This window comes from Sinocyclocheilus anshuiensis, unplaced genomic scaffold (assembly GCF_001515605.1).
Source record: "Sinocyclocheilus anshuiensis isolate Anshui unplaced genomic scaffold, SAMN03320099.WGS_v1.1 scaffold1832, whole genome shotgun sequence".
Lineage (NCBI taxonomy): Eukaryota > Metazoa > Chordata > Actinopteri > Cypriniformes > Cyprinidae > Sinocyclocheilus > Sinocyclocheilus anshuiensis.
Genome location: NW_015555884.1, coordinates 102162 through 123265, shown reverse-complemented (window position 1 = coordinate 123265; position 21104 = coordinate 102162). Strand labels below are relative to the sequence as shown.

At 41.0% G+C, this 21104-nt stretch overlaps 1 protein-coding gene and 1 long non-coding RNA gene across 2 annotated transcripts in view; one reads left to right on the top strand and one right to left on the bottom strand.

The window, feature by feature from the left end:
* LOC107675876 (roundabout homolog 2-like) overlaps positions 1 to 21104 on the top strand; it is a 129863-nt gene that overhangs the window by 11900 nt on the left and 96859 nt on the right. Inside the window, exon 2 of the mRNA XM_016470376.1 lies at positions 2864 to 3190. Coding sequence (XP_016325862.1) covers positions 2864 to 3190 — 327 coding nt within the window. The remainder of the gene's footprint in view (positions 1 to 2863; positions 3191 to 21104) is intronic.
* LOC107675879 (uncharacterized) lies at positions 3127 to 19370 on the bottom strand. The gene is made up of 3 exons (XR_001632649.1): positions 19360 to 19370; positions 13547 to 13552; positions 3127 to 3205 (listed from the first exon to the last, which is right to left on the bottom strand). It is a non-coding gene; the product is annotated as an uncharacterized LOC107675879 (long non-coding RNA).

Below are 21104 nucleotides of genomic sequence, written 5' to 3'. Positions count from 1 at the left end.
GGGGGGGGGGGGGGGGTGTCTGCCTGTATGATTGACCCGGTTATAGTGGTCACTATCAAAACAGGTTTTACAATTTCAAGAGTGGAAAACAGCAATGTTTACCTGTTGTATATATGTAGAGGTCAAAAAACAGCATTGGGCTTTCAAAATATATAGCATAATACAAATTAAAACTTTCTTGCTCAATACTAGTTAAGTTAGTAGAATCACTACTTTTAGTTCGCTACCACCCAGTACCTAGTCAAAAAGAATGGGCTCCATTTATGCTATGGTGTGAATAATATTCTCTTTTATCGGTTTATCCTCTATCTTTTTTTACATTTCCTTCTGTTCCTCACTTAACAGGGAAAAGCACAATTTTAGAAGCATCTGCTGAGCAAAATTTCTCCCTGGATAAAAAGACGAAAGAAAAAAATACAGCAAACAGATGGCGCCTCAAGGTTCAGATGATTAGAGGTTGCAGATTGAAATACAAATTGGATTAAAAGAAATTAGACTAATAAAAATCCAATCGCATGGCAAGTGCAAGCATATTCACCTCAGTCATGTAAAAGTCTCTGCCAATGGCTGTTGATTAGAAGCTAAACAGATGCTCCGGTGAGATAGCAGTTAATATACAGTATGTGTGTGTATGTGCGTTCTTGGCAAACATGGTCCCCCCCATCATCCTCTTATCTTGACCCACCCCATTTATCCATGTCATAATGTTAATTAGTGGTTTCTTCATTTAGTGACTTACAATATCAAAATGAACTTGTTTCTGATTGCTGAAAGCGGGACATAAACCTCAATCAGAAACAAAATGTTATAAACATTCGTGTTCATTCATTAAAAATCGGTGTGTGTGTGTAAATCAATTCTGAATTTAATTAGATCCAGAAGAACATGCATGAATACACCAAGGTTGCATCAGTGTTCCAACCTTAAATGAGTTTGACACCTCAGGTTTTGAGGGATGCAGACTGCCAAGAGGGAGGGAGAAGGAGAAATGCAAGAGGCAGTGAGAGAGAGCAAAATCAGTGTATCTGCAAACTTCAGCAGAGCTCGGTTTCATAGTATGCAGCACAAGTTAACTTAAACATGAAACCTGGAGGGTACAGGATAAGATATCGCCCTGTCTGTAGCAATTCCCTTGTGTGACCCCCAAGTCTGCTCTGGGTCCTGTGTGTGGCCCCACTTAGACAGCAGACAGCTGGAATGATCACTAATCAATGAGAGGGAAATGGCAGGAATTAGCACAAATTAGGTGAAGTGGGAGTCCTCGCTCCCTTTAATTGAGTCCATACTGAGAGAGAACGAACCTTTAGAGCACACTAAGACTCAGCAAAATATATTTGCATACAAACAAACAAGCTTACTTCTCTGCTCTGCTGTGTCCTGTTCCAACTGGGAAGAGACAGCGTGGGTATCACATTTAGAAGTGATCCTAAACACCCTAAACAAATGCTCTCTTTTACTGCAGTTCCATACATCAGCAACCGAAAGAGTTTAGCACAGCTGAACTCTTGTACATCAGCACTGCACATCTGCCATCCCGAGAGAGGACACGGCCACCTTCAGCTCAAGCTAGCTGCTGCTGCTGGGGCTCTCATAGCGTAGGAGGTCCGTTCTGCGCTCTGCAGTGGTTTATGTTGAACAAACGGCTAGCGAGCAGCTGTTTTTGCAGTGCTAAACAAGCAAAGCTGCACAGAGCTGTGTGCTGATCATGCTAGCATGCTACTCTCTCGGGAGGTTTAGCCACGAACAAACATATTGTGCTTCATTTGTAGATGTATCTTCTTGGTCTTGTTGATAATCTTGCATAATGCTCTTTTTTGTTAGATTTCTCTCTATGAAACTTGGTCATTATGGGGTCTACAATGTATGTTTTTTGGTCCCCACAAAGACGAACAATCACATGCTAAAATCATATCCCCTTCCCTTTTGCAGTCGCTCCTAGTTTTAAGCGATTCCAAAGAAGTCAAAAATAATAATTTACAATCTCAAGGGTGTTTCCAAGCTAGCCATGTGCTATTGAAGCATGTAAAGCTTACAGCATTCATCTGATGGCAGCACTAGCGGCTTGGGCTTAGCATCTCTTTTTGGCTGGGTTTTGGGGGGATCAGGGGCTGCTTTTGTCCCTCTTTGGCCCGTGCCTTAGTGATGTAAATGCAGGGTGGCCTCTGGCTCCTTATCTCTAGGGTTAAGGCTCACACTGCTCTTTCCGCAATCTATTATCATAAGGGCCAGACTCCTAGCGTGGGCTGCTAGCGTTATCCATACCAAATGCAGGGCCATGCAGGGGAACGTTCAGGGGATTAGCATTTTAACACAGTGTGAGTCTAAACCCCTGAACCTCTGTCACAGAGGGTAAGTCCCCAATGGCTTGCCAGCTCACTATGTGGCACCCTAAATTAGTGTACTGGATCAGAGAGCTGGGTTGTGTTTTTGACATTGCTTTTCTTGGCTCAGAAACATTGCTTTTGTATGCTCAGTGAACAACTGGCAGTAGAGATAAAGGATTATTTTAAAGACCTAGGTTTTAAAGAACCTTACTTTTTCTAGCTTAAAGGATTTTTAGAGATTTAAAAGGTTAGATTGTGATTGCCAAGACCAGGGGTGTCCAGTCCTGCTCCTGGAGGGCCACTGTCCTGAAGAGTTTAGCTTCAACCCCAGTTAAACACACTTCAGCCTAATCAAGGTTTTCAGGAAGACTAAAAGCTTACAGAAATGTGTGCTGGCATAAAATTTAACTAAACTCTGTATGACTTTGGCCCAATAGGAGCAGGATTGTACACCCCTGGCTAAGACTAATGTTAATTGGTTCGTTACATAAAATGTAAGGTTGGACCTGACAAGTCTTCCTCTTTCTCTGTTTTCCTAGGATCCCGTCTACGGCAGGAAGATTCTCCACCTCGGATCGTAGAACACCCCTCTGATCTGATTGTTTCCAAGGGCGAACCAGCCACCCTAAACTGCAAGGCGGAGGGGCGACCCACCCCTACCGTAGAGTGGTACAAGGATGGAGAACGAGTTGAAACCGATAAAGATGACCCTCGATCCCACCGCATGCTCCTGCCCAGCGGCTCGCTCTTCTTCCTGCGTATCGTACATGGCCGTCGAAGCAAACCTGACGAGGGGGCGTACGTTTGTGTGGCACGCAATTACTTGGGGGAAGCAGTCAGTCGAAACGCCTCACTGGAAGTAGCATGTAAGTATGCGATTTCTTTAATTATTGTCTTGAGTCACAGTAACAATCAGTGTTGGAGAACTTGTTTTTTCCATGAACCCTGTGGACCAGGCTGCACCTTAATGTTCCTAAGCGTTCAATTGCACAATTCTGCTTTTGGAATACCACAACGTTTGCCACATCAAATTGTGATTTGGTATTGCATCTGACTGATTTTGGAAAAGGCCTGAATTCCCTAGTTCCAAAACAATCAGTAGGAATGATTTTGCAGTTGGCTTCTGACTTGAATTAGCTCTACATATGTTTTAGCAAATCTTAGATATATCAGTCTGTTTCGGTACAATCTGCCAGGCTTGTAGTTTTTCCTTCTGACTGAGAGATGGAAATGATAGGGCATGCCAAGGAAGTGCAAAGCAATAGACTCAGATGAAAGAGCATGCTAGGTGTGGAAGGAGGGTGTAGACACACTACACAGGAAGGCAGAATCTGGGAGGGGGGCTTATTGACAACCTGTAGATGGGTTCTGCTTTGAAGATGGGTCTCTGTTGGGTTGACTTGCATTTTCAGAGAGAGCACATACCCTGGGATCAAATCCCCAAGCTAATCAGAGACCATTATGAGTGACAGCTAACCTGTCCTCATTTGCTTTTCTACTAGACAATGAGTATGCTATTTTAATCATAGGCCTTTTTGCTAAATCATTGCTGATTAATGGACTGTTGTAGCCAAGAAACTCTTTGCCAGGCAGACCTTGTGCCTATTGTCTTGGGAGTTTGTGATCTTTGTGATCAGTGAATACATTTCAGCATCTGAAGGCATAAAGCTAGCTACACTAGCTTAGCAGAAATGCCAAAGCAAAAGTCATTAGAAATTAAGGAGTATTGGTCTTATTTCACTGGGTTTGTAGTCTAGACCTGAAGTCTAAGTGAGCCGCTATCTTGAAGTCTGTTTCAACCCCGAGCTGATCAATACTGCGGCCTCTCTTATGCATTGTTATGAAAATAGGAGCGATCCATCATGAAATAAAGATATGATGATAAATATGGAATGAATGGATAACTAAATTGGCTCTGTGTGCTGCCGCCAAGACCCCATGCAGTAATGAGTGTGTGTGTGTGTTTAGCTGTTGGAAAGGGTAACTCTAGATGAAGGGATTGTGGGAAGGTTTTGAGAGTCAGTAAATTTTGAATGCTGCTGCATTTTCTATTTTTAACCTGTAATTGATGATACAGGATGGTGATTTGGGTTAAAGGAGATGATGTTGGCGTTTAGTTTTGCAAAGGGTACTTTCGAGCTAGCAATTGCGGGAAGCTTTTCAGTAATATTTTTGAATAAATATTCTATTTTTAACCTGTAATTGATGATACACAACTGCGTTTCGGGTTATAGGGTATATATAGAAGGGTATAAAGGCAGTTTGTGTATGTTTTCACTCATGTAGCTGGCAGGGGGTGTGTGTTTTCTCTGATCCTCTCAGCTCTTCCGAGGTGGTGGTGGCGGCCCCCAGGTGCTAACTGTGTGACAGCAGCTTGATCTATCGATCGCACTAAGAGGGGTCTCCTCGCCTAAATGAAAATTCATGAAAAATTGATGAAGTCCCCAATTATTCCTTTTTTTTCTTGTATCTCTCTTTCACTTCCCCCTCTCTGTTCTCGCTAGCTCTCTACGTTTCCAGCATGGTGCTAAGTCAGATGGTTGTCTGAAACCTAATCAAAAAGGGCACGGTTTTGTGAATGAAGGTAACTTGTACGGAAACAAGACACTTGTAAGGTTTCCAAGACGCTATAACGTCATCTAATTATCCGAAGCAATATTCATACATAACCAAGCAAATTTTAAGTAGTCAAATTTTGATTCAAATATATATCATCAGACACTATTTTTATTCTTTCAACCAGATATTGGTATGCTTCCTACCTCCATATACAGTCTGCAAAGGCAGCATTTTTCAGGTTTAGACACAGTCTGAGTTGACTAAAAGAGTTAAAGTGAGCTGTAGGATGTTTTATGACTTTCAGGTGAGAGGTGAAGGGTCATAAGGTTAGCGGGACAGCGGATACTAAACCTACAGCAGGAAAGACCAAGAACTGTATTTAAACGAGACCCCTCAGCTGTGTTAGGTTACACAATTTCCACTCATAAAACTTCTCTTTACTGGTGAGTGATCACAGAAGTGAAGCCAATCTAAACCGATACAGCTCATGTATCGCTCCAAGCAAAATATGTTTCATCTGTCACATCGTAGAAATATTCTGAAGCGGTGCTGTTTTCTCAAGAAGTAAATGTTGATTTTATAGCCAGCTGTGTATATCTGATCTATATGAAATACTCCCAGACTCACATACGTATAAAACGTTCACCTCCAAAACAAACAGCTGGCCTTCAGTGACAAACTGAAAAATGTGGCGAATGTTCCAGACTGTTTTGCGACGTTCGTTTTTGGGGTTCCGACTCTGTTTACATGCCCAGTACTTTTTCATCTTTGTGTCACAAGTCGTCTCCTGTTGCGATATATGGTTCAGTCTCTCTTCCTCCTTCTCGTATGTGGTCAATCCACACCCCTGCAAGCTGAGTGAATGGCTCTGTTGAAACAGATTGCAGGCAGGCGTTCGCCGTGGACCACTGAAGCCGCCTGATCAGAGAGACCCCAAGCTGGGCTGCAGGAAGCAGAGAGAGGCCTGTGAAAGGAGCTCGCTGCATTATTAATAACGAGGCAGATTGCAAGGAGGTGTCCGCTGAAGCAGGATTATCTCAAACGCTAGTCTTTAACAATTGACCATTAGTTATGCCCCAAAGAAGATACACAGATTTTGTTACGGATGTTTGTGTCCTAGAGAGTTTAAAGCAAATCTGCAAAAGGGTTGATTTTGTCCCTATGATGAGCAAGGCACTTATCTGTCTCAGCACAATTCTTTGTCTCATGTAAACTTATTTCTGTGGGGTTTAGCGCTTTCACCTCTTAAAATGGTAAATTTCTTCATTTAAAGGTACCGAACATGTCTTTCCACTTTCCTCAACATTAATGAATCCCTTTCCTGTCATTTATATGGTCTTAATTAGAGCAGAAAAATAGAAGAGTGAAAAAGGTGCTGACAGGCCACAGGGAGCGATTGGCTGAATCCCAATTCGCATACATCTACTTTAGCCTAAAGGCACATACTTCGCTGGTAATGCATACATGCTTGAAATATATTAAGTACATATATGGCTTTTTTTTGTTAGCATTACAGTGTTTACGTTTCAGAGAAATCAACTTCCTGTGTGAATGGCATTCTTATAATTGTCTCTGCATGTTAAGCTGGGCATAATTTTTTAGCGTTTAGGCTAACAAAGATGTATTTAAGAACTGCTATGGCAGTTTCAGCATCAAATTGTTCATTTATTTTTTCCTAAAACTGAATAAGAATAAGAGCACAAGGGGTTGTGGGAAATATTAGCCTACTTAGCATACACTAACAAACTTTGCTAAACTAGATAACACTGTTTACCATTTATTGTGTACATGTACATGTTTGATATACAGTGGGACACACAAATCTTAATTTTACATACTATATAGGAAAGATAGAAAGTGAATTTGGATTGTTATCTTGAAATTAGCTTTATTTGGCTTTATCTTTTTATTATATCTCTCAGAAAAGGTTTTAAATACTATGTACTCTGTCTCTCTATGATGTATATGATGGATACATTTCGGTCTAGGCCGCACCCTGTGGCACTCCTTGCTTCTGGGAAAGATATTCTGTTCTTTTGTTGCTATTTTTCTTTCTCTGTCTCTTTATGTCTCTCTCCCACTCTCTCTTTCTGTTTCTCTCTCATGGTCTTTCTCTTCCTGGGATAAACTGGGTCAATGAGCAGGTTCATAAATCATTGTGAAGACTTTGTCAGACTGGCAAGACCTGCTTTGAATAAATTTGCCAAAGTGGTGAAATCTTTGGTCGTAGCTTGTGTACGGGCGCTATGTGACAAGCCACACCTGGGGCGCACAGTCATCCAGGAAAATGTTAATTAGCCCCTTTATCTCTTCTCAGGTGGAGAGGTGTGTGCATTATAAATCCGAGGGCAACAAACTTGTTGAACATGGGGGCATTAATTAAGCGTAGAAGGTGTGAATGTGTGTGTGTTTGTGTCTGCTAATGGTCCGCACTAATAACAATGTGAAAGTGTGCATACACTTTGAATCTTAGCGACAAAAAGTGCTGTTTCGTTCACTTGTAACCTTTAAAAAGTATGCAAATGAGGGAAGGGTGAAACAGATGTCGTTGCTGGATTGTTAAAAGGCCACCAGCCTGGGATTGGCTGGCGTTTTTGCAAAGGTTCTTTTAATATGCTTCAGCGTGGCACTTCAGCAATTAAGAGTATCGTTAGGCAGCATTTGGAACTGGTAAGATGAAGTAATTAGTGGATGCTTTCTTGTGTTAAGCTTTTCTGGTGCGTCTCAAGCTGTTGGTCTGTGTGTCCGGCATTAGTAAAATCTAATAAAAGAGGATGAAAATAATTGGACACACACAGCTAGTAGGGGTGGGCGGTATGATCGAAATCTTATATCACGTTATGAGAAATTATATATTATGGTAACAATATATACACTACCATTCAAAAGTTTGAGGTCAGTAAGATTTTTCTTAAAGAAATTAATATTTCTCAATTAAACTGATCAAATGTGACAATATAGACATTTATGATGCGGCAAAAGATTTATATTTCAAATTAATGCTGTTCCTTTGAACTTTCTATTCATCAAATGATCTTGAAAAAAAAGATCATGGTTTAGATAAAAATATTAAGCAGCACAATAACATTGATAATAAGAAGAAATGCTTATTAAGCAGCATATTAGAATGATTTCTTAAGGATCATTAAGGATTTCTTTTTTTCCTTCCTTTTTTCCTTGCATGTAAATAACATAAAGCTGCACTTCCAACTAACAGTATAGCAAAATATCCACTGGTTGACACAGTTCTGCTGTAGTGTGGTGTATGCCATCATACCACCCATCCCTAACATCTAGACTACAAACGCCCGTCTGGCTTTTAACATCTCATCTGGTGGACAAGTGAGCGTGTGTGAGTGAGTGAATTAATCAAACAAACAAACACACACTCACATGCAGTTGTCCTCATCTGCCTGATTGTAAATGTCAGTGTCTGTCTGGGTCCTCTGACCTGCATTCGAGCTATCCTGGGATCCGGATTCTGCAGGTTCTAGGGGTTGGTGATTAAGTTGAAAGCAGACGGATGTCAGGATGCATCCGCGGCCCACAGGGAATGTTGGTTTCTGATAAGAGGGAGGGAGGGTGAGGTGCCGGCAGAGAGGTTGAAGGAAGAATGGATCTCTAGTCTGTGATAAAGGAGAAAGAAATAAAATCCCTGATTGAATGTGTCAGCGTTGTATATCTGCAGTGCTGGAGTCAGCGCCCACACCGTAAAGACCAGCCTCCTTATCAGCAGCATGTTACGTTACACACACATACACGCCGGCTGTGGTGAGATGGAGCCATGCAGATTTGGATGCATATCTTATGGTCACATCTTAGTGTGTGCGAGACTAATCGGTCAACTGTGTAGATGATATTAAACGATTCTTCATTGTATGTATATGTGGAGGAAGCCCTCTGGAAAGGAGATAAATCATTGGTCCCATGGAACCCTAGAAATACACACACATACAGTTTATACACGCACACACTGACCTTTATCATTCTCTCTTTCTCTCTCTCACTGTCTTTTGTAAGCTCACTCCTGTCCTCTTGTGAGTGATAAAGTTTTTACATTTTTTATGGGATTTTGCTTCAGTTTTTGACAGAATAGAAGAGAAATTATGGGGGAAAAGAACAAGGGTTGGCAAATGGCCTGAAATGGTTTCAAGCTACTGCTTTAGTCAATGTTATGTTGGAGCATGTGCATGACCTGCCAGGCCGGATCTCTGACTGGTTTTGAGTTTTAACAAAAGTAAGAAGCACAACTAGTCTGTAGGATGTAAATGTTTATCTGACATTGTTGGTATGCTTATGTGATTTCTAGACCGAATCCGAAAATAGGTCAAGAATGGTATTTTGGATTTAACCATTTTTTGAAGTTATAATCATATTTTATTACATTTTTTATTTAAAAAATGTATTTTATTTAATTTTATTTTTTAAGCTTTTTTAAAAATATATATTAGAATAAGCCAGACAACTCTTAGCAGAAATCTGCACAGTTGCTCTCAGTGGCTTTTAGAGATGTACAGCGGAATGGATTTACGCAGAACAGGATTTAGTCTCTTTTCTTTTTTGAGTAAACAAATATTTCTGCTTTGTTCAGTTTGTTATGTCTGTATCCAGTCAGATCCTATACTTTATCTGAACGGCACAGTAGAAACATATGTATGTATGTATATATATATATATATATATATATATATACAGTATATATATATAAAGCAGATTTTTTTTTCACAGTCCAAGCACTGAGAATGAGTTTCTGTTATCTTATTCTCTCGCTAACTATTGCTGTGTTTTTGTACATGCATCTCTGCTAATCTCCCTGTGTGTGTATGTGTGTTACATTGATTCTGTGTGGTCTCTATGACTCTAAACTACTTAAAACTCCATTACGTGATTGCCTGCCATCAAAAAGAGCCAGAAGCTATGGCGAATCATTCCAATGGTCATTTAAATCCAATCAAAGTCCAGACTATTGACCGCAATCTGCATTTCCAGACCACAGCAGGCATGTTTGCATCCCTGTACTGTGCCAGGCGTTCACCTACTAGAGGTTCCTCTGCAGTTCCTCGTCAGGTAGAACAAAAACATCTAACCATGAGGTTGATTCCCATGAGAGGGCTGGATTCTGACAGTCTTCTGCATGGGATTGGATCCGATGACCCGTGAAGACCTGTCAGACCCCTCCATCGTAATTCCTTAGCGTTCGGCTCTCTACAAAGAGCAGATACCCCTCACCCTACGAATGTGCCACCGCTGTCTACCCATAACCCCTGAAGCAAAGCCTCCAGGGACCCCCACCAAGGCCTGTAATCCATCATATGTATGTGTGCGTGTGTGTGAGCGCAAATTCAGCTCTGCCCTTAACTGAGGACAGAGGAAATTGATTCAGCTCTCTGCTGAAGTGAACAATCTGTTATTTTCTCAAAGAAAAAAAGTGTTGTGCCGAGTGCTGATGGTGCAAACTCTCGCGCTTGAACACACACACCGTGTACAAACCGCAGTGCAATTTCGGTGGAGTGTCATCATCAGAGAACGCTTCCCGTCGCTCTGATGGATGGTGTGTTTTTGAACCTTGCACTCTGGTCACCTACAACACAACTCAATCAAGCTGGCCGCCTGAAGGTATCCGTCGTCTCCGAAACTGGCATTTAGATTGTGCCAACTTTAGCACCCTTCTCTCAAACGCCCCTTCTTGTGCAGGACTAATAGTGCGTGCGATGCTGTTGTGACCGTGTGGTGTTATCGGTGCAGTTATTGAGTTTGACTCTTGTTACTCTGGGAGTGCTGCAGGAGCGCAAGTTCCTACTGCCGCCCCGGACAGCTGCGGAGAGGAGGAGGGAACGGTAACCTAAGCTTCCTGTACCGCAGTGTATGTTGGGGGGATGAAATCCGAGCCCCCTCCTGTCCCTTGTCTCCTTCCTGCTGGTGTTTGAAATTGATAGGCAGTGTGTGGTCCTTCACAAGGCTTGGGAGTTTATGAGTGTGATCTAAAGAACAGCTGGAGTTGGCCTCTGGACGCTCAGTCTGCGATGCGGCCCCGGGAGGGTGTCAATGAGAAAATTTGTCAGTGGTGAAGACCTCTGCCCTCGTATTTATTTCTTCATCAGTTGTGTTTCGTCTTAATTGCCTGTTTACTTGCAGCTTATATAGCGCAACAGTCGGGTGCCGGAAGTAAAAAATACCATTTATTTTCTCCATAGAGGAATTATAAACCTTTAAAGAGAGACCTACTGTGAGCTCCAAGGTTGTTAAACAATGCTTTTGTTGGAGCCATCCGTGTGTATTCTTTTTTAAATCATTGCATTTCATAGCAAAATTCCTGGTGAAAAGCTACATCACCCATGATTCTGCAAAGAAATTTCCACCAATCAGAAAATTGTGCCAAAAAAGTAGACGGAACTGTTGCAATCTGCTATATATCTAAAGGCTTTTTTCCATAGATTTGTTCCAAAACGCATCTTCAGCCCTTCAGGTCCTCATCCAAGGCTTGTGAGCCTGTGAGCAACTTTCTGAAAACTAAAATGATGAATGGGACACCCCATGATCTCATGATCTCATGGACTTCATGGATGACAACCATTGGGAATGTAGCTTCACATTAAGTGCACATTTGGGACACGTCCATATTTTTCAAGGCTTCTTGCACTAAATTTTATCCTGATTTTGTTATTCATGACCAGTTTTGACCTTTTCTCTGATCCTATAAGTTTGCTACTGTTTCTTTAAGACATTTTATATGTAAATGATTTTTTGGTTTTTATTGGCAAACCTCCCCACATTATAATTAATCCGGGCAGGCCAAGTTGCTGTCTATTGATGTATGTAAAATGTATACATGAGTAGTCGTATATTAATCATGAGTCATTATCATGAGATCTTAATTTTAATGACCTATTTTGAGCATTATAATTACAATAGCATTACAATACTTAATTTTAATGACCTGTTATGTGCAACTTCAAGGATGGTCTGAATATTGTTTTTACCCACTTGTTATTTTACCAAGATATGCAGATTGTCTCATCATGCATGTGTGAATATTGAGTTTATTTAGACCGTGATCTTTAGTTCATCTGTTTGCACTGGTAAAATCGCTCTTACTAGCGAGGCAGCGAGACAAACAGATGGACTGATAGACATGCATACACACACACACAGCACTTATAAACTTGAAAACGAGAGGCAGAAGGACACATGGATCTGTTGAGCATGCATACACACACACACACACACACACACACACACAGTAGTGTGGCTAAAGGCCAAGTGCATAGAAATCAGAACAGCTCCATTCAAATGCAAAATAGAGTCTTATCTACAGACTGTTCTTCGCTGCTCTCCTGTGCTCTACACCGTTCAGGGCAAAACTATTATTTTGAGGCGTATGTACATCTGTGTGTGTACATACCGGTGCCTATATAAGGTCATGTGTGTGTGTTTGGATCTGAAGTGTGCATGAATGTGAATTTCAATGTGAAGGTCCATTGGGGTTTCATTTTGGATTTCCTCCTGGTTTCTCACTGGAGGTTTTCTACAGGATTTTTGAGTAGCAGTTTCTTCGAGGTTATTTAAGGGAGGTTTTCCTCATGCTTTGCTCATTGAAGGTTTTCCTAAAGATTTTTTCATTGGAGGTTTTCCTCATTTTATTAGGTCTTTTCTCTTTTCTTTGGAGGTTTTCCTAATGGGTTTCACTGGAGATTTTCCTTATAGTTTCTTACTGGAGGGTTTCCTCATGATTTTATTAGGTATTTTCTTGTGGATGTTCACTGTAGGTTGTCCATATAGTTTTCACTGGAGGTTTTTCCTAGTTTTACATAGGTACTTTCTCATGAATTTTTACTGGAGGCCTTCCTCACGGTTTTTCATTGGAGGTTTTCCTCATAGTTTCTTTCCTCATGATTTTTATTTTCTCGTGGATTTTCACTGAAGGCTTTCCATATACAGAAGATTCTCACTGGAGGTTTTCCTTCATGATTTTCACTAGATCTGTTCTCTTGGATTTTCACTGGAGGTTTTCCTCATGGAAAACCTCCATGAGATTTTCACTTGGAAAACTTTTAACTGAGCTCTTTCCTCATGGTTTTTTACAAAGCTGTACCTTTATGAGAATAATCAGTCACATTTTTCATAGCTTTAACCTGATCAGGGTATCCAATATTCAGCCGTTAGCGCCTAGAGCGGCCAGTTACGAGGCGGGACCCACATTTCATCTGTTATGTCCTACTGTAAAGCACCTGGCAGTCCACGTTCTAAGATGAAAGCTGGTAAATGGTCCAGATCAATCACTTTAATTTGTCTGCCACATTGCTATCAAGGGTTAAATGCATTTATTTAATGCTCAGTTGTGGCGTTTGTTTTTGTTATTGTTGAGATCAGCACTGTTTCATCCTGGTGTGGTGTTTGTGTGAGAGGATGTCTTTGGATGGTTTAATATCAGATTACTGACTTGCACAGGAAATGAAAGCAGATGACAGTGAGTGATCACCTTGTGAGTGCATTTTGTGTGTGTGTGATTGACAAGCTGATGCATTTGACTCCCTCGATCTTTAAGAAACATTAATAGTCTCCTGCTCCCGGGTCCATATATCTAGTGCGTGTGGGTAAGGAGAGGATGAATTATGCATTTCTAGCAGACTATGAAAAATGAACACATTCAGATTCTCATCTACATAAATCTTCATTGTATTTAGACACTAGCTGCATGTTTACATAGTGAATACAGGCCTGGTTATTTAGATTTGTGTTTCTAGAGGTTATACATTCCTGCTGTCGTCTAAATATGCAGGTGACCTAAATGAGATTCAGGCAAAACATAACCCCCACAGTGCGAGTAGTCGAATTGCTCCATATGTGCCAGGCTGATGCATTAATTGCACACTTTAAAACTCTTTCTTTTTTCCTTGCCGTCAAATCCTAGCAGATTTTTTTCTACCAAGAGAACATTTTGATTTGGCTCTTTATAACAGAACAAGCACCGCAGGGAAGCATGCTGCACATTAGTGCTCCGTTAGTACTAGTAATTGCACACACATAGTCACTGTAATTCAACTGGAGATTCACACGTGCCAACATATAGAATCTGTAATTTCAGCAGCGACATATGCACAAAGAGCACATTTGGACCCTATAATTCTGCATATAGATGTGAGGTTAGTTGGAGACAACCACCCAGATGTATTCAAACTGTAATTTAGCTTTAGACTCTATGCAAAGCAAATCGCAAACGTTATGCAAAATGAAATCTGCAGCATGTCGCATTCTGTGATTCAAAACCCAGCAGGTGGATAAAGTGTCAGTTCTTAAAGTCCACTTTAGTGCTGTATAACATCACATTGAACGGCCCTGTAGTATTTGGACTCTCTCAACCGGACGAGAGAAATGAGAACAGTCCGATAATGATTTCCTGTAGCCGAGCCTTTAATCCCAAACACAATGCTTATCTCTGCAGTGTAAAGCATGTGTTGTGTGGTAAGCCGGGTTTCAGATTGGCCCCTCTCTGAATGGACAGTCATTGAGGAGTTGTGGAAAGGCCGGTGTGGTGGCGTGATAGCAGGAGCTTCTCAAACCAGTAGCAGATAGGAAGTCATCTGCTGGAAATGACCTCCGATGGGCCATTGATTGACCTGGTATTGAACCTTGGCTAATAGACTAGAGGGACAGTGCAGGTCTGGTTGTGGGTGATACAGTGGAATTCAGGTTTTGGAAACCTCAAGCAGCTTTCGTGTTAGGAAATCGGTTGATACTAGGGAAGCTCTGATCAATTTTGGCCAAAACAGATAGCAGATCGTTTTGTTTTGTTTTGTTTTGTTTTGTTTTGTTTTGTTTTGTTTTGTTTTGTTTTGTTTTGTTTTGTTTTGTTTTGTTTTGTTTTGTTTTGTTTTGTTTTGTTTTGTTTTGTTTTGTTTTGTTTTGTTTTGTTTTGTTTTGTTTTGTTTTGTTTTGTTTTGTTTTGTTTTGTTTTGTTTTGTTTTGTTTTGTTTTGTTTTGTTTTGTTTTGTTTTGTTTTGTTTTGTTTTGTTTTGTTTTGTTTTGTTTTGTTTTGTTTTGTTTTGTTTTGTTTTGTTTTGTTTTGTTTTGTGTTCGGTTTGTTTTTGTTATATGTTTGAATTTGGCAGATGCTTTGTCCAAACTAACTTGTGCTGCATTTAAGTTAAGGATTTTGTCAGTTTAACCCATGGCTTTTTCTGATAAATAACTGAAAAATGACTGCTTCTATATATAATGTATTTTTTTCATTCATGCAATTTTACGTGCCGATGCATGATGTTGATGAAAATCTTGCATAGTACTTGCACCTCCTAAGTCATGGGTTCAAATTCCAGGGAGTGAATGAACTGATAAAATGTATATCTTGAGTGCAATGTACTGTAAGTCACTTTGACTAAAATAATTTTCCCCATACATAAATGTAAAATATTACATTGGCTAATATTTCAATATCCCTAGAAGTATTTGACAATCTGTTCTAATCACCAAAACCCAAAACCATCCTGTACACCCTCCTTTTCTGTCATCCCTCCCTTCGCCGCCTCCTCCTCTGATTGCCGTGTGTCTAACGGTCCACAGATGATAACCATTCCTCCTCAATCTTTGAACCCGACCCCTCCCCCTAAAGGCGCACACAAATCAGATACGAGGGCCTCGGCAGGCAGCTAATGAAATTAGCCCCACGTTGCCCATACGCTTTAATAAGTCACTTGACTCGATTAAGGATGTGATGGTGGGGGATGTGAATCTCCAGCTCGCCCGACGGTGCCAACCCGGGTGTTGATTATCATAAATATTCCCAGTCCACACACCTCAGGCAAAATCCACACTCCGACATCCCCCTTTTTCCTCTCAACACTCCTCTTTCCAGGATCAGACGCCTCTTTCAGAGGCCCGGCAGGCAGTTCGGAGGAAACGTGAAGAGGGGGTGGTGCCAGCATTGTGCTGTCATTAACTTTCTTTGACTGGCAGCCATCAAGCTGGCTGAGCCCTGCCCCCTGCTGTGCTGCAGTCTCCACCTCCCTTCCCTCCATCATTCTCTCCTGTCATCGCTCCATCCCAAAGTGGCAGCGATTCTTTGGGTCTCAGCTGCTAGGAGAGATGATACTCCAACCACCTGCTGCTTGGGTGAATCTTCTTGGATCAGGGAAGTGGAGCCGGCCAGCCCGGAGTGACAGACGTTGGCCCGGTACGGAACCTGATCCCCCACTGCCTCTCCGCAGAAACCTCACGCTGGGCAGAAAGTGCCGGATAAGTGTAAGCAATCTGCAAATAACTCAACATCGCAGGCGGACTGCTGAGTCCAAAGTATTTGATTATCATGAACCTGCTTTATCCATAGTTCCTCCATTTGTTATCTACTAGAACTTTCGAATTTCAATTTAATGTTTGAATTGAATATGCAGTGTGTCATTTCTGCACCACTAGCAGCGTTAAATGAAATTGGAAAAATAATGACTCTCAAACACGCACCTGGTTTTCATTATTTGGACAAACAGATAGTCCTGCCCTAAACTTCTATTTCAGGTCACTCTAACAAAGTAAATCGATAGCATTACAGTGTTTACACACTTAAGAAACATTAAGGATCATTATCCCTATACATTAAGCTGGTATATTGAGGATTGACAGGTGAGGGCACGAATCAGAATGAGGCTCAGAGGCGTGATTTTATTGCAGGCATCCATTCAGTTGAGAGTAATCTGTCAGGATGGATAAGTGAGGTCTGATGTTTCTGAACCTGACAGCGGTGGTGCCTGTTTCCAGCCGGCTGTTCTCAGGTCCTGAGCGGTGCCATGAACAGGAAATGGAGTTAGAGCAAGAGAGACACCTATGTGTTTCCTTTGTATTCTATACAAGTGTATTGAAAATGTGTCTTCATCAATGTTTTTGACTTGTTCTCCAGTAAAAATATCTAAACATCCTTAATGCAAGATAAATATATGTATGTATGTATGTATGTGTATATATATACACTGGGTACGGAAAGTATTCAGACCCCCTTCAATTATGCAAACAAAAACTTTTATTTTGGATGCAATTAATCGCGATGACAGCACTAATATATATATTTGTACAGTATGCACATTTTTAACAATAATTCAAACAGTTTGTTGAGGTTATGCTTATTATAAGATAAAGTAAATATTATCTTACCCAGTTTTGCTTCTGAATTAAAATTATCTCATTTAATCTTCTGAAGAAACTTGTTATGCGTTAAGTATGCATTGGGCTGAGTTTGTATGTGTATAGATGCACGTGTGTGTGTGTGTGTGTGTCTTTGACACCAGTGAGCGTCTCCATATTGTTAATGGATGCAGCAGACTCGTGTCCTGACAGCTGGCATCCTGGTGCCCACCACAACTCGCCTCACACTTCTTCATCCCGCTCTCTGTCCTTCGCTCTTCACATTTCTTTATTTTTCATCCCCCACATGTTTGTCTAGCCCCGTATAAACAGACCTAAGAGCTTATGACAACTGGAAATGAACTTGTGCCCCACTGTGACCCCCTCTCTATGGACTGGGACAAGAACCCCACACACATCTTGCCCCGCCACACCAAAGTCCCCCATCCACATGGGGCCAAAAGAGGTCAATGGATTTGCCAGGTCACCGTGGCAACTCTTGACAGGCTCAAATGTCAGAGAATTGGCCGGCCATGACAGTGCTGTCAGAGTCAAATGCCCCCCTTTACATGATGGGTTATTGCTGGAGAATGAGGGGAGAAGCAAGGAGGGACAGGGGGATTCGGGGGTCCTGGAGCCGTTAGCATTCAGACCGGTCCAGTTGTGTCAGGGGCACACAGACACACTGTCACTTTATGTCTAATTGGGGCAGGTCAAAGCCCTAGAGGCATAAAGGGTTACACTCGCCCTGTTCTGCTGGCCCCGTGGCAACTCTTGACAGTCTCAAATGTCAGAGAATTGGCCGGCCATGACAGTGCTGTCAGAGTCAAATGCCCCCCTTTACATGATGGGTTATTGCTGGAGAATGAGGGGAGAAGCAAGGAGGGACAGGGGGATTCGGGGGTCCTGGAGCCGTTAGCATTCAGACCGGTCCAGTTGTGTCAGGGGCACACAGACACACTGTCACTTTATGTCTAATTGGGGCAGGTCAAAGCCCTAGAGGCATAAAGGGTTACACTCGCCCTGTTCTGCTGGCCGTTCTCTCTCTCTCTCTCTCTCTCTCTCTCTCTCTCTCTCTCTTTGTCTCTCATAATATGGCTTCCTACCTGCATTTCTCTTTTTTTACCTTACCAATTCAGTTTAAAGGGACAGTTCACACGAAAATTAAAATTACCCAAAATTTCTACTCGCAAGCCTATGTTACTCAAAACGTCTATGACCTTTTAACTTTAAGTCAGCAAAATAGAGTTATTTAACTGAATTTCCAAGCAACTCTTTGTCCATACAATGAAATTTAATGATGACCACAGCTGCAAAAATAAAAATAAAAAATCTCCTTAAAAGTATAAAGCAGTGCACTTGAAGCAAAATGCAAGTCTCCTGAATCCATTTAAAAGCATTTTACTTGTGAAAATTTAAGTTATTTGCTGAAAATATTCCCAATTTCAATAAATATGAATTATCCCCTTAAATACAGAACCGGCTTTACTGATAAGATGCGCGTTAAATATCGCATGCGATTAATCGTGCAGCCCTAGCGTCTACTTAAGCAAATGCTCCCGACCAGCCAAATAAACACACACAAAGACACTTAAAGGGTTAATTCGCCCAAAAATGAAAATTCTGTCATTAATCACTCACCCTCGTGTTGTTCGAAACCCGTAAGACCTTCGTTCATCATCACAATTTAAGATATTTTGACATCAGTGGTTCAACTGTAAAGTTACGAAGCTACGAGAATACTTTTTTTGCGCAAAGAAAACAAAAATAACGACTTTATTCCACATTTTCGTCTCTACTGTGTCACTTGTGGACGCGCGTTCACGACAATATCATGACGTCGTAACTTTACAGTTGAACCACTGATGTCACACGGACTACTTTGTCGATCATCTTGGTACTTTTCTGGACCTTGAACGTGGTAGTTACCTTGCTGTCTACGGGAGGGTCAGAGAGCCAACAGATTTCATCAAAAATATCTTAAATTGTGTTCCGAAGATGAACGAAGGTCTTACGGGTTTCGAACAACACGAGGGTGAGTAATTAATGACAGAATTTTCATTTTTGGGTGAACTAACCCTTTAATATTCTGTGGAGCAGCAAAAATGAGCCCCTGTTAAGCAGAACATGTCTCTGTGGTACTTTACCATCATACTGACTGGTATATGAATACACTATGGTAGTGAAACAAGATATTTACAGACCACGTTTAGGACAGGGCCTATATCTTTATTTGTGTGAATGCTCTACCTGTCCTTTAATATCTCAAAGTGCGCTGAAAAGCATCGGAGACATTATGTGCAGATATGTCGACTGAATTGCGTTGTGCCGTGTAGAAACACTTCCGTATCTTTTTGCAGGCTGTCACATCACTCTCTCTTCGCTCTCATTACCACTCCATCACTGCAGTTTGTTTTATTAGGCCCCAGAGGTGGCTGCCAGGCAACTGTGTGTGTGTGTGTGTGTGTGTGTGTTGAGCGCTATGCCGGTTCCCTAAAGTGGCATCTTTCTTTCTTCTGACCTACATACTTTTACAGCAATATTCAGTTGAGTTAATTTGTTTGATGTGTGCTGTGAGTTTAAACACACAAACACACACTCGACACACACTGTCCCAAAGCAAATCTTGTTTGATTAGGCTCTGGGGAAACCAGATATTGCTTGTACAGCAGTTGAATAGACAGGGACTTGAACAGGTGCTGTTAATCGCTGTGGCTGTTATTGTGAGTGTGAACTTCAGTGGATTTAAGGGGGCCGGTTCACCCAAAAATGCATGTACTCACCCTCATGTTGTTCCAAACCTGTCTGACTTACTTTCTTCTGTGAAAGAAATTATTTTGTTTTGTAATGTCTAGGCTTACTGAACCCAAAAAGACATAAGTAGCAGAATGCTACATACTTTTTTACATACACTGACAGTGAATGGGGACTGGGACTGTCAAGCTTGCTAATTGACCAAAAAAAAAAAAAAAAGTGGCATAAAATGTTCCATATAATTTGTGAGCTATATTTCAAGTCTCCTAAAGCCATTCAATAGGTTTTGAATTAAAATTGATTGTTATTTGCTGAAAATCCTCCCCTCTGCCATAATTTGCTTTTGCATTCAGTTACAATTTAACATGCTTATGGTATTTTTATAGGGCTTTGTCTAACAAATGATGTTGTTCCTAAACTGCATGAGCTACTTTCGTCTGTGAAGAAAAAAAATGACATATATAGCAGAATGTCCAGGCTGCTCTTTTCCATACAATGACAGTGAATGGGGAATAGGGCAGTCATGCTCACAAATTGAACAAAGTGAAATAAAAATGGTCCATGTGATTTGTGGACTATATTTCAAGTCTTTTTACTTTTTAAAGTATTTTCAGTAGCTTTTATATTGGAATTGAAGTAATTTGTTGAAAAATTTGCTTTCCGCCATACTGTAGCTATCAGATCTAATTCTCGTTCAGTTAGTTCAACTTAACATGCTTATATTTTTATAGTGTTGTTCTTTTTTTATACAGTTAAATGAAATAAGAGTCCTTATGTCTGCAGGCATTGTATTTTTTACTGTTCATTTAATTGATTCTTCAACTGTTGTCTAAGTAAACATGCTACGCAAACCATTTCTACTTTTTTGTATGTTGAACATGGCCCTTTTTTCGATGGGAAACATGTTCAGACACTCTAAAATTTCCTCATATGTGTTTCACAGAAGTAAAAATTAGACTGAATGACACAAGTGTGAGATGACAGAATTGTATTTATTTATTTATTTATTATTGTTTTGAGCGTACTGTCCCTTTAAGACAAGATGTCAACAGCTAAAGCTTTTTCCAGCACTGGCCTCTGTTACCCCTTTTCCACCAACGCAGTTTGGGTGCTGGTTCGGAGCTAGAGTCTAGATTCAAAACGGTTCTTTGTCTTTCGACACCCAAAGCACCAGCTCCGAACCAGGAAAAATGGTTCGTAAGTAGCACCAAAACATTGCTGGGCTAGAAGTAAGAACAGCTTGTGTCAGGGGCTGGGGGCGGGGTTACCGTGACCAACAAAATACTTTTAACCGCCATATTTCAAATAACAGCTAAACACGAACACGTTGGATTCGCTGTGTTTGGATGCCGATGTAGG